The sequence below is a fragment of the Melanotaenia boesemani genome, chromosome 9 (assembly GCF_017639745.1).
Source record: "Melanotaenia boesemani isolate fMelBoe1 chromosome 9, fMelBoe1.pri, whole genome shotgun sequence".
NCBI lineage: Eukaryota > Metazoa > Chordata > Actinopteri > Atheriniformes > Melanotaeniidae > Melanotaenia > Melanotaenia boesemani.
Window position 1 is genome coordinate 5,145,205 of NC_055690.1, and position 14,086 is coordinate 5,159,290.

Sequence of the window (14,086 nt, forward strand, 5' to 3'; positions counted from 1 at the left end):
ACACATCTTTACAAGCATTCCTCTAATAAAACTATTTTTTGTTGGAGTTTTTTCTTGTTGACAAGAGTGTGGTCTCAAAACTGGTATGTCTTCTTAGTCTTTAATTTTATACGTCATGTATCCACATAGTGTTCATGCGTTGAATTTAATTATCACTTATGATAATGTCATGCTACTTCATGTTGTTTGGTACGCTGTAGGATAAGTTCCCTATTCCCGAGTCATTATTATTAGTTCTGAAGTTAACACTAACGTTGTATTATAACGTTTTAACATAAATTCTTCCAATGCCATTATTTTTAATGGCATTTTATTGGTCAGCTTCCATTGCACTGAAGTCCTGTAATATTCTAATTTAATTATAGGCCATGGTAGGGAGACACTGTGTGCACAATTATTAGGCAAGTTGTATTTATGAGCCTTTTAATGGTCAGTCTCTGTGATGGCCTGCTGTGCGTCTCACCAGCTTCTCTTTAAAATTAAGTTATATTTTGATATTTTTGTCTTAATTCTCATTTAATATATTCTTTTACTTTGTCAGGGATGCCAATTGTCTGTAAAAATTTCAATGTCTTTATGAAAACAGAGTACATCTACATTTACCACTTTTAATATATTTTTTGAGTAATTTGATTTAACTAAAATTACTTGAATATCAGTTGCAGTGTAATAAAATAAATGGCAATGGCAACAAAATGAAAATGTCTGAATATCAATAGATATAATATCAACCTTGCAGCCCCAGAAACCAGCATTTTATTTTTTAATGTCCTGTACTAATGTCTTTGTGCTTATTTTTATGTATTTTACTTTTCAGGACGAATACGGTCTTCAGCTGGTAAGTGGAACCGTATACCATATGGGATTTGTTTTCTATCCTTTCAGTAAATAAAAGCGAAGTTAAAGTCAACATATAAAAGTGTTTTAAATATGAGAGTTGATATAAGCCAGAATATAACACTTCAATAGCAGCAGTGATTTGTGAGTAAGGAAAGGTAACGTCTTACCAGTCAAGCCCATCGAACATCGCCTCCTGTTAAAAGTTCAGAGTGGCCTTGAAGTAAGATCAGTGTTTACCACTACATTACCCATAATTAACATTTAATAATCACAAAACACTCATACCAAACACCTGAGTGGATTTTACTTGTAATCTTGATTTTTAACCTGACTTTTTGTTTGGTTTTTATTCTGAATGCCTCTTATACGGTGGCCCAGAGGTGTCACAGCAAATAAAAGCCGCAACACAACAAAATAAGTCACAACACTACAACATAAACCGCAACACAACACAATAAACCACAACACTACAAAATAAACCGCAACACAACACAATTAGGCACAACACTACAAAATAAACCGCAACACAACACAATAAGGCACAACACTACAAAATAAACCGCAACACAACACAATAAGGCACAACACTACAAAATAAACCGCAACACAACACAATAAGGCACAACACTACAAAATAAACCGCAACACAACACAATAAGGCACAACACTACAAAATAAACCGCAACACAACACAATAAGCCACAACGGAAGTTGTCTTTTTTTTTTTTTTTTTTTTTAAGATTTTACGACCGGAAGTTAGCTACACCAAGTTTCAGTCCAAACAGATGGGAAGTTGGAGATTTTAGGAAGCAGTCGGAGAAGTAAGTAAAATACTGTTTGTTAATAACGTTTATTAATTTCGGCATGCACCTTTATGAATGCTTTTAACTTTTTATGTGTAGATTAAGATCAGTCTGCATAAATACATATTTCTCTCTCTCTCTCTTTTTGGTGTGTTTTTGTTTTAAATATTTTTTTCACGTTAACGTGCTTTATAAATAGACAAACACCAAACGGAAAGGCCTTACTTATCTTAAGAGGGAGAGAAACAGAGGTTTAAGTTACTAACAATTACATTTAATAAAGCACTGTCTTGCAGCTTTGCTTTGTCGCAACGGACTGTACCTCGTCCGTGTGCATACATCGAACATGCAATGACTCTTAATCTACACATAAAAAGTTAAAAGCATTCATAAAGGTGCATGCCGAAATTAATAAACGTTATTAACAAACAGTATTTTACTTACTTCTCCGGCTGCCTCCTAAAATCTCCAACTTCCCATCTGTTTGTACTGAAACTTGGTGTAGCTAACTTCCGGTGGTAAAATCTTAAAAAAAAAAAAAAAAAGACAACTTCCGTTGTGGCTTATTGTGTTGTGTTGCGGTTTATTTTGTAGTGTTGTGCCTAATTGTGTTGTGTTGCGGTTTATTTTGTAGTGTTGTGACTTATTTTGTTGTGTTGCGGCTTTTATTTGTAGTGTTGTGACTTATTTTGTTGTGTTGCGGCTTTTATTTGCTGTGACACCTCTGGGCCACCGTACTCTTAATGCCCAGCTTATCACAAGATCAAATGCAAGGTTGCATCACTGAAACATAAGTGAAGCACCAGATGAGACGGAAGCAAACATCTGTGCTTTCTATACCTGCAGTAAATAGAATAGAATCAACTCAGCAGTGGAGCAAACTTGCATGTGGTCAATGCAACACTTTTAAACAGATTCATTACTTTCTTTTTGGAAAATAGTATAATACTGGAGTAGATTTTCATGTTTTAGAGCGCCAAACCCACACGATGCATCCTGAGACCGGTTTGACTGAACCCAATAACCTAGATGTCATTTTTCTTTTTACTTTTTTCATAATTTTTAAATTCAGTATTTTCATGTCACATTTTTATTATTTTCTTGTTTGTAAATGTGCATTTTAATAATATATAAACAATCACCAGGAAATAGTAGAGCATTTCTCTCTGTCTGTATGTCTCAATGTGCTTTTAAGTCTGTCAAAGACTTTCCATCATTTCTGATTTTCTCATGTTCCAACATCGTTCTAGCTTTTGGGTTTAAGATCAAAGCTTAAGTTAACATCAGCAGTTAACATTACAGCCTCTGACATGTTTGTCTAAAAAGCAAGCAAGCGAAATAAAGATGGCGTCCTGCAGTGTGCACCGTTTGTTACTGACAATTTGTTCTAACCAAATTATAACATGTCTTTCATTTTTATGCTTTTCTTAATGCTTAAGGGACAAGGTTCCTTGGTAAGGCAGGAAAAGCATCTGGAAAGGGTAGGTTAAGATATGAATAACAGAATACACACATTTTTATAACTTTCACTTACATCTTTATACAAACACACTTCTATAGGGTTTGCCTCATTCTGATATTTCACAGAATTTATTTATTTCAGTGTTATACAGTAAATTCAGTCCAAACGATGCCTATGGACCAGTACGTGGAAACTATGAATTCAATAGGCATTTGTAGTAAATAGATCATTTAATTTTTATTTGAGTTTTACCATCAAACACTAGTTTGCTTAATCATACATACTAAAACTCCTGAAAGCTCTCACTGATCTGAACCAAAGTTTGATTTTATACAAGAACCACAGAGAGATGGAGAAAGTAAGATCAGAACCATTTTACTCTGAGGTGTTCTGTTGTATTTTTATTTTCTTGTTTTGTGTTTCTTTGTTTGTTTGTTTTTTTTTATTAGGTTAACAAGGAGGTGTGGGCCACCATTTTGGCTCTGATCTGGCTTCATGGTTTCAAGATGGATGCTAAGGAAGAGTGGGAGCTTCTGACCATGAAGGCTGCATCATGGCTCCGTGCTCAGAATGGTAATATATACAATAAATAAAGATGTTTGTCTTTACATGCTGGTTAAAATGAGCTGTTTTGTTTGCTTCATTTTATTTTATTTTTTGTTTTTAGCAGCATGTGGGACAGAATGTGTGAAAGCTGGAATTCTGCTGCTGGGATGCAGCGTGCAGAAATCTGCTCTGGGGATCTGAGGTCTTCACTGAGTGGCATCACTTTCAGAATCATTACACAGAACATTTACTCCATTGTACAACTTTCTGAATGCATATTACTCTTTATAAACTCCCCATTTATAATGAGCCTTGCTATGTTATTGAGCACCTACCCAGAACAGGTCTAACAACTCAAATAAAATCTTTTGTTTGATGTCTTTGTTTATTTTCAGTGATTTGGAAAAGCTGGTCCTTGCGTTTTTCTTCATTAGACTTGATTACTGTGACAGTGTATTTATTGGTCTGCCAAAAATATCTATCAGGCAGCTGTGACTAATTCAGTATACTGCTGTCTAAAATAGATAAATAAAAAAAATAGACTGGAATACCAGAATCTAATTCCAGTCCTGATGTCTCTTCTCTGGTTTCTTGTCTATGAAAAAGTTGATGTTGGTTAATAAAGCTTTGAAAGATCTAGAGCCCAAATAAAGCTGCTTTCACCAAACTAAGGTATTTTCATGTACTTGCACCATAAACTCAGTAAATAAATACAACACACTTGACTGATAAGTTTTAAAGCCTTGTGTGTGGGATTTCACTGTGACCTTCAGAAACTCCAGGATACACACGGATGTTCTTTGACCCTGTCCTGACTGGTCAGAGCTCTTTTGCATAGAGGACCTGTTGAACATTACTCATAATATGTAAAAGTTAAATCCAAAGTATCCTGTAGCTTAAAGCTTTTCATGTTGAAATATTCATTATTCAGGGATATGGTGGGTGCAATGATAAGAATAAACAATATTTTTAAAATTAAAAAAAAAAAAAAAAAAAAAAGAAACGTCAGGATATTTTTTAGGAGATGTATGGAACAAGCACACACTGGTGAACTCTACTACTGAAATAGTATTTTGTATTAAAATAAAGCGGTAAAGCAGTTCATCCGAGAATACAAACAAGAGAAAACAAAAGAAGCTCCGCCTCCACCGGCGCTGTTGTGCCTCAAAACGAGCGCTCCTGAGAGGCGTGACTGCGAGTGTGTTTCCCATCAGTGACGGAACAACAGATGACTGTTACCGGTGTTTGCTGCACAGCCTTATTTCCTAACGACACAGCGGAGAGGACGGAGCCCTGAACGCACCAGGACTTTAAATCAGAGGTGGGCGTTTGTGTATTTGCTGACGTAGCGTAACTAAGTTTATAATGTTAAATAGATGAGAATGCTTTAAGTTAGAATATCTATCTGTCAATGAAAACAAACGTTATTTTTAAAACATTTTTTTTTATTGCTACAGCACAAACTCTTCATCTATTCTATCTACTGTGGCACAGATAGGATGGAAAACTGTGGTCTGCTTACACCTGAAAGAGAACAAGGTACAGAGCTGACATCCTCATCACCCCCACTGTTGCTCTCATCCAATCCAAACGAAGCAATTCTTTTCTTGCATGACGTTGCACTGTTTTCAATGTAAAATTAAATCATATATATGTTATTTTTTTTCATGTGTAATAATTAGTGTAATAAGGGTATGTTTACTTAGGTTATACTTAGAAATAGTTAAAAACTCTGTACAATTATGGCTGCTGTAATACATGATGAGTCTTAGTCCAAACACATGCATGGACAATAGTTTTGTTTTTTTACATAAAAACTTCTTCTGAGGTATCTTGAACTCATATTTGTTTATAAGGACTTCTATTTATAATAGAAAAACATAGAAAGGAGCTTTTTGAACACTTAACTGGGTATAAAACATCAACTGTTCCTCTCAGTTCCTCTAAAGAGCATCGAGGTGGAGCTGCAGGTGAGGGACCATGTAGCTACAGTGGTTTCCACTCTGAACTATGAGAACAAGGAGGACAAACCAGTAGAAGCTGTTTTTGTCTTCCCTCTGCCTGGAGATGCAGCTGTGTGTCATTCCAGTGCAAAGGTTGGACAGACACATATTGTAGCTGAAGTGAAGGAGAAACAGCAGGTGAGTCGAACAGAAAGATTTAGCGACTATAAAGGAGCTGAAACACAGTGAAGTTAATGTTACTGACATGTTTCATGTGTTTTGCAGGCTCGAGAGGAGTATGATGATGCTTTGAGCTCTGGTCTACAGACCTTCCTGTTGGAGGAGAGTGATCAGAGTCCAGATATATTCTCTCTGAGTGTGGGCAGACTTCCTCCAGGAGAGAGCGCCTCCATCAGGCTGGAGTATGTCACTGAGCTAACTGTGCAGGCTGATGATGGGCTGAGGTTCTGTCTGCCTGCTGTCCTCAATCCTCGTTACCAACCTCAGGGTAGGAGAACCAGCAAAGGTGTTACAACTCAGTGCTTAATAACCAAACTCATACAACGGTTTCTAAGATACTGTTGAACATCTTTTACCAAAGGCAACATAATTTTTTAGGTGAAGGTCAGAGACAGTATATATTAACATTTTTAGCAGACAAAAGACTCATGTGGAGCCGATTATGATGGGCTGAGGTTCTGTCTGCCTGCTGTGCTCAGTCCTCGCTACCAACCTCGGGTGTAGAAGAACCAGTTAATACGAAGTATGGGAAAGTCTGAAATCCACTATTGCAACACAGATGGGCTAACACACACAAAAAGCATGCAGCTATTGCCACATCCAAAAAAAGACAGTCACTAAAAGAAATAGACTATTGAGATCAAGTTTCAGCTTGACTCTCCTGTAGAAACACTGATCTCTTCTCATCGCATTGTGTTTGTCATATACACTCTAAGATGATTACCTTAAACATTTATAAGAAGTCTATGATGGATGACTTTCAGTGGTTAGTTTTATACAAACTTTCCTGCGGTTGTGAATGAAAGGAGAAAGAACTAACAATATTTTGGGATTTCTTTATTTTGCTAACATTTATGACTCATGCAATGTTGGGCTTGTTTTGTATTTAACTAAAATGATGCATTTCCTGTTGCTGCTGATTGTGCCTTTTAAGCCTCATAGCATGCTGTGAAATGTATAGATTAAAATGTTAAATTCAAAAGATAAAAAGTTACAATAGAAATTTTATTTTTTTATCAGTCTTGTATCACCCTGATTATCATCTATTCTAGACATTATAACAGCTGAAGTGACCCCAGTGTGAAAAGATTCAGTGATGTCAGTTTCCCTAATCTGATGTTGTTTACAGGTAGTGAAGACGTCAGTGTCCAGATGACCTCAGTTCCAGCCTCTCTGGTTCCCTACAGTCTGTCCTTTTCTGCCAGAGTCTCCTCTCCTCGTCCAGTCTCTAAAGTAGAGTCCAGCTGTTCCCTGGAGCCTCTTCAGTACCTCAACACTGCTCAGACACAGGCCGTGGTAGGTAGAGTGGTGACGTGTCTGCTGTGTGTGGTTGTTACATAGAAGATAAATAACTTTATTAACTGTGTATTTGTGCTTTTGAACTTCAGGTTAAGTTGGCTGCAGGACATAAATTTAACAGAGACATTGAACTTCTAATTTATTACAAAGATGCCCACCAGCCCACTGCTGTGGTGGAGGCAGGACAGGCCTCTGCAGAGCCTGGTGAGTGCAAGTTAGTCAAAAGATCAGTTTTCTGTCAAATTCTGTGTATATTGACCTATTATGAGCCTCTTCAGCCTCATCATCTAACTGACTGTAGTTGTGTTAAAGAGGAAATTATCATTTTAAACACATTTGAACACGTAAATCAGATCATCTTTGAGACAATGATAAGACCAAACAAAACATTTTTAACTTTGTTGTTATTTTATCATTCAGATAATTAAAAAGTAACATGGTATCATTATGTACATCTCTATATTTATCTCTTTAAAACATATTGTATCTGAATAATTGTGCATAAAAGAGTGGTCCAAAGTTTCAGCTGTCAGTCAGAGACCAGTGGATAACTATGCAAAAATGTAGTTTTTCTGTTAAAAGAAGCCGAGGTTTACATTAGGCAATATATAATGCTTTTTTTTCTTCTTCTTCTTAAACACCCTACATCTCTTAGATTGAATAGCAAATATTTTCTTGCTTTTTCCTGTGAGCCAGGTACTCTGATGGGTGATCCAGTGGTGATGGTTAGTTTGTACCCTGAGCTCCCCCAGCCTGTGATGTCTTCATTCACCTCATGTGGAGAGTTTGTGTTTCTACTGGACCGATCGGAAAGTATGAAACATCCTATAGGTGACAGCAGTAAACAGAGTCGCATCAGCTGTGCCAGGGTAATCAGTTTTAGTAAAATACTTTATTTTATCTCCCATGGTGTCCAAATCAAATAACATTTTTTTATCGATCTTCCCTCAAGGATACGCTGCTCCTCCTGCTGAAGAGCTTAACCATGGACTGCTATTTCAACATTTACAGCTTTGGAGACACTTATGAGCATATTTTCCCGTAAGCTGGTGTATGCATATCTGTTCACTTGTCCATGCTAAAATCATCTGCATGCAATGACGAGTTCTTTTTTCTTTTTACTGACAGTGAGAGTTTAAAGTACAGCCAGAAGACCATGAAACATGCTCTGAAAAAAGTTGCACAGATGGATGCTAATCTGGGAGGAACAGAGATACTGGAGCCACTCCAACATATTTACAGACAACGCTACATTCCCAAACAGCCTCGTCAAGTAATATCGGAAGTTTCAGTACATCAGGATAAATATAATGCCGCCTCATGTTTAGTGTACATTGTGCTTAGTGTCTGTTTTAATTATTTACTCAAGTATAAACTGTATATGGCTGAACAATAGCTAAACTTTATCAGAAAAGCTAAAAATCAGTTTGCCCACACGTATGTCACAATTGTGCAGAAACTCCCACAACATACTAAGTGGGATAGGCTCAGTTGATTGATTTCAGTTCGTTCTTTAGTTCATACTGTTAAATGAATCTGTTTTTATCCCTAGCTGTTTGTCTTCACTGATGCTGAGGTGTGGAACACTAAAGAAATTCTAGATCTGGTGAAGAAAAACTCAGACTCACACAGGTGAGGCCGCAGTAACACAAAACACAGCTGGAATGCACATGTAGCTCTTTCAGGTGTCTCTTATGAAGGTAAGAAAAACGGCCATGCTGTGTTGCAGGTGTTTCTCTTTTGGGATTGGTCAAGGAGCCAGCTCAGCCCTCATTAGTGGGATGGCCCTGGAGGGAGGCGGTCATGCTCAGTTCATCACAGGGACTGACAGGATGCAGCCAAAAGTAAGATGTTATAGTTAGAAATGTACATTTTTTTTAATGAAAAAAATTAAAGAACAAGCTTGTTTACTTTTGATCATTTGTTTTCTCCATCAGGTGATGCAGTCACTGAAATTAGCTTTACAGCCTGCTGTGGAAGACATATCGGTCACATGGGCGTTACCAAAGGGAGTGTCAGCCAGTGTCCTCTCTCCACCAATCAAAGGGTTTTTCCAAGGACATCGGTCATTGATTTATGCCCAGCTCACTGGACAAGTAGGAGCTTCTGAGTCTTTATTTTTCATTTATTAAATTGTCCAAAGACATGCATGTTAGGTTAACTGATTACTCTAAATTCTCCCTAGGAGTGTGTGCGAGTGTGAATGGTTGTTTGTCCCCTATGTGTTGGCCCTGCGATGGACTGGTGACCTGTCCAGGGTGTACCTGCCTCTCACCTGTTAATGCTGGGATAGGCTCCAGTTACCTGCGACCCTTAATGGACCAAGCGGTTCAGAGAATGAATGAATGAATATTAAATTGAGTGACTGGCTTTATAATAGCTTTTTAGTCTAACACACAAAACCAAACATGGTTCGTCTGCTTCATCAGGGTTCAGAGGCAGAAGAGGGATATGTGATGGTGAAGTACAGCATTGCGGGTCATCCCTGTCAGGAAAAACAGCTCTTCAGTCTCCAGCCTGCCAGGAACTCTGGGCCAGAAACAGATTCGTATCAGCCAGAGGAGGTGCCGTGCTCTGGGTACTGAATTTATAATTGAAGATGTTGTTTTTATGGCAATATTCTGTGATAAATGATTTGTTAGAAAAAGAAAAAAAAAGATTAAAAATAGTTAACATTTGTATCTGTGGCTAATATGACAGGCTAGTCACAGGTGCTTTGCATCTCGCTTCTGTCTGCAGATTAACCATCCACAGGTTGGCTGCACGCACTCTGATTCGCTCCCTGGAGTTGGAGGACAGGGAAGACAAAGCAGAGCCTGATGAAGAAGTAAAAAAGAAAGTGGTGGAGCTCAGTGTCCAATCAGGAGTGAGCAGTGCCTTAACCGCCTTCATCGCTGTCAACCAAAGCAGCGGTGAGGTGATACATGGACCGCTGGTCCGCAGAGACCTTCTAAACGCCAGTAAGCGCTCGACAGAAATGCGGCTGAATTTGTTCTTTTTTTATCCTTTTTGCTTTTAATGACTACTTTAACACGGAGGAATGTTTCAAATGTTTCTACGTGTGTTAACTTACATATTTTAATGATAGAAATTGAGAGTTTATGTTTACTGGCTATAATGCTAATGCTATGGATTTAATGTTTTCAGGTTTATGTGAAGACCTTTTGCTTCGTGGTTCGCTGTTTGATTACTGTCTCAAAGACTCATACAGTAACAACAGCTGTACGTATATTTTTACCTTTTCTTTACTTTCTTTTTCTGTTCATTATTCATAATGTGCTTTCAGCATAAACACTTCACAAAACAGTTTATTTCTTAGGTAAATGTGAAGCAGAAAAATTGACAGGTTGCTTCAAAGAGCAGTGGTCACGAAGCTGTTTAGATCAGCAATATATCAGCAAAACACCTCCACCTCATCACACCTCATGGATTCATCAGAGCAAATTATGGATTCCACTTAATGTTTTTCTGGGCACAATAATTTAACTGTCAAAGCCTGATTCTCATTTAGATATGTCTGCCAGCTGAACTCTGTGAGGTTTTCTCATAATCAGAGGTGCTGTTAATTTGCTATCTAGCTAGTAATGCTAACTCTGGGATGGTCCAATCACATCAGGGCATTTGATGTTCTGTGCTGTTCAGATTAATTTGTGCTGTTGAAGATGACTAAGAAAATACCAAGAGATGATGATAAGGCAGCTTTGGAATAAAGAGAAAAACAGGTAAAATTGAAGAAAAAAGTGTAAATATATTAAAAAACTTTTGCATGAGTGTTCAAACTTTTAGTAAGATATGTAAAATCTTTTTTAAAATGACAAAACCAAGTGTCCATGAGGAAGAGGCTGGTGGAGAGAGCAGCAGCAGCAGATGTGATGTGATGTGAGATGGTCAAAGTGTACATTTTCATCCATCCATCAACTGAATCCATCGGTGGAAATGAGGAGTCGTAAACGACAAGATCAGCATTCAACAAACTTCTTATTTCCCAAACTCAGAGATATTGCTGTGTGTGGAATCTCTTGCATTCGCATTTAGATTTTCATTTCCACCACAGAGCCTGATTCATGGAGGGATGTTAGATGTCTGTCCATTAAAGTATTCCCAGATAGACATATAGTTAGATAGTCACTTTTAAATCAAAGAAGTTGATTATTATTTGTGCTGTCTATCTCTAAGCGCTTGAATTGAAGGCATCTGGACTGGGGAAAAAAAAGAAGTCCAGTTGCCTTTGATTAGGATCAATATGACCTGGATGATTATTGTATTATTTTTTTTCTGTCTTTACAGGTTGACTAATAGCCATGCTCTGGCTGATTTTGGCTGTGTGTATGTTGTATATATATATATTTTTTTTTTTTTCATAATGCTGCTTTATCATAAATACAGCAGCAAAGCAGCAGTTCAGCTCAGCTTTATCTGTGTGACTCTTTTCAAGCATTCAAGCAAACCCAAAGTTCACAGCAGAATAAAATATTTACAGATGTAAACCTCAGCTTCTTTGAACAAAACAGCTTCGTTCTTTAGGAAATATGGATGTCTGCTGGCTGTAAGTCTAGGCAGGATTAATTTTTCTTTTTCCCCTCCTTTTGGTAGAAACTGCATTCTTGTAGGACCTGACTTTGGCCTGCAGGGTGCGCTGTAGGATTAGCAGAGCAAACTACGGCACTGCTTGATTTGTTTCAACAAGTCTTCTCTAAAATGTTTAAATGCATATTTGAAGTTAAATCAGTGCCGATTATTATTATTTTTTTATTGGGTTCTCTTCAGGGACATCTGTAAAGAAGAAACTAATATCAGGTAAACTGATTTTCATTCTCGATTAATATAAAATTATCAAATCTAATTTCCTCACATATACTTTTATTTCTGCTTTGAGAGCAGTCTCCTCAAATGCTGTAGTGATCTGTTTTTTCAGTTTACTTTCAAGTACCTCACCATAGATAAATTTAATCAAAAGTAAAGTGTGAGATAATAATTATTTGCTAAAATTATATTTTATTCCTGTACAGCTTTCAGAAAAACTGGCTTTAGCTTTAAAAAACGTCAGACCAACTCACCTCAGAGCAAAGGTAAGCTAACAAGAGTTCAGCTGAACATAACCCACTGCATGCATCTCACTGCTGGGCTCTTCTTACTTTTAATTTCAATTTTCACCTACTTTTGGATATTTTGTGTTTAAAGGTTTGATTTTCATTAAAAACATCTTTGTTTTTGATGCAGACACTGGCTTTGCGAAGGAGCCACTGCTGCAGCTTGTTTCCCTGCAGGAGGCCTCTGGCTGCTGGAGGCTTGATCCAGATCTGGCCGCTGCTCTGGGGAAAACCAAAGTAGAGGTGGAAAAAAACAAGCCTGAATCGGTATGTTGTTGTCACATAGATATAGAAGTGTTAGATTATACAATTAGCAGAATTTGTTTAATCTAATTGTGTATTAACAAGGACAATATTATCTAGATCTCCATTCAGCTTCTACATGTATTTATTTTGATGAATTAGGCCACCAAGGAAGTGTGGGCCACCCTTCTGGCTCTAATCTGGCTTCATGGTTTTAAGGTGAATACAAAGGAGGAATGGGAGCTTCTGGCTTTGAAGGCTGTGTCATGGCTCCGTGTTCAGAGAGGTAATAAGAAATAAATGCTGTAGCCATGTGTACTGCTCCTTGTCTTTACTCAGTCTTGTTTGATGTGTGTTTTGTGTGTGCTTCCTTTCTCCAGGAGCATGCATGAGCGAGTGTGTAGAAGCTGGAAATGCATTGCTGGGTTGTTGTGTGCAGAAAGATGCTCTTGGATTCTAGGGTTCTCACTGAAGTGACCTCTGCTTCACGATTTGTGCATAGATGCTTTACCCCACTTTTGTATTACACTTCACCATCACTTCTATACTTCATCCATAAACTTCTCCTGTTTTTTAAATATTGCTTTATATTTATAACATATTTATTCAAATTTTAACCTGAATAAATATTTCATATGACTATATCAACATTTCATGTCTCTCCTCTGTTAACAAACCTAAAACTGAATGTAAGATTAGTAGTTAAATGAACTTTTTCACTGAAGTGCGGCTTTGTGGTTGTCACATGTCCTGCGAGCTTTTTGTGTAAAGATTGACTGCACTGATAAGCAGGCAACTTGTTCTTTTTTTAACTTATCTTTCTTTTAATCATTTTAATGTAATTTATTATTTTATTGTGATTATGTGTTGATGCCTTTTACTATTTCTAAATATCTGTAATGCCTTTGTTTTATGTAAAGCACTTTGAATAGTTCTGTACATGAAATGTGCTATACAAATAAACTGCCTTGCCTAACGTTGTCAAATGGATGTGATTTGAAAGCAGCCTGTTATAGTAGAGCATTAAACACTAAAAAGAATGAAAAGATAATGGTAAACAAATGCAATTTATTAGATTGCTGAATAAAAAGAAATAATTTAATACTGGAAACCTTTAGTTGGCCTTCATGTTACGTACCAGGATTACGCTTAAATTAATTTCTTAAATGTTAAAACTGCTGGTCAATAATTCAGTGGTTCATTATGGTACAAATGAACCATTGCTACATTTATAAAGTGTAGAATAACAATGTCCAATTGATTAAAGAATAAACGTTTGAAATAGATTACTCATAGTTCAACTTTTAATCTTTAGTGAGATAAACACTACCAAGCAAAAATTTTAACTTACCCATTAGATTTATGTCTTTTCAAAACTTTTGCCTTGTCGTGTATGTCCTAACATGTGTTTGCATAAAAAAATAAAATGTTGATCCACACTTTCAAGTTTCAGGCTCTCTGACGGATGATACAGTGGTGATGATGAGCCTTTATACTGAGTTCCTCCAGTCTGTAATGTCCTGTGGAGTTTGTTTTCTAAATGCATTGATCAGGAAGTTTGGATTCATAAAGAAACAGACGACATTCTGTTTAATTTTGTTTCTGTTTCTGGAGTAGACC

At 37.0% G+C, this 14,086-nt stretch overlaps 1 protein-coding gene and 1 long non-coding RNA gene across 3 annotated transcripts; both read left to right on the forward strand.

The window, feature by feature from the left end:
- Positions 1 to 3,082: 3,082 nt before the first annotated feature.
- On the forward strand, positions 3,083 to 4,573 carry LOC121645479. Its single transcript, XR_006011438.1, has 3 exons — positions 3,083 to 3,124; positions 3,555 to 3,678; positions 3,773 to 4,573. It is a non-coding gene; the product is annotated as an uncharacterized LOC121645479 (long non-coding RNA).
- A 276-nt stretch (positions 4,574 to 4,849) lies between these two features.
- On the forward strand, positions 4,850 to 13,363 carry LOC121645455 (von Willebrand factor A domain-containing protein 5A-like). 2 transcript variants are annotated; one of them, XM_041993917.1, is made up of 20 exons: positions 4,850 to 4,972; positions 5,109 to 5,190; positions 5,590 to 5,792; positions 5,880 to 6,102; positions 6,964 to 7,130; positions 7,223 to 7,337; positions 7,830 to 8,002; positions 8,086 to 8,174; positions 8,262 to 8,406; positions 8,686 to 8,765; positions 8,863 to 8,977; positions 9,071 to 9,229; positions 9,563 to 9,711; positions 9,873 to 10,093; positions 10,281 to 10,355; positions 11,901 to 11,930; positions 12,143 to 12,202; positions 12,354 to 12,490; positions 12,629 to 12,752; positions 12,847 to 13,363. In XM_041993917.1, exons 2-20 carry the CDS (start codon positions 5,151 to 5,153, stop codon positions 12,924 to 12,926), a joined length of 2,385 nt encoding a protein of 794 aa, XP_041849851.1. In that variant the 5' UTR covers positions 4,850 to 4,972; positions 5,109 to 5,150; the 3' UTR covers positions 12,927 to 13,363. The 2 variants fall into 2 exon arrangements, with proteins under 2 accessions (XP_041849851.1, XP_041849850.1); XM_041993916.1 differs by having other exon boundaries at positions 5,150 to 5,190; positions 5,880 to 6,120.
- The last annotated feature ends 723 nt before the right edge of the window (positions 13,364 to 14,086 follow it).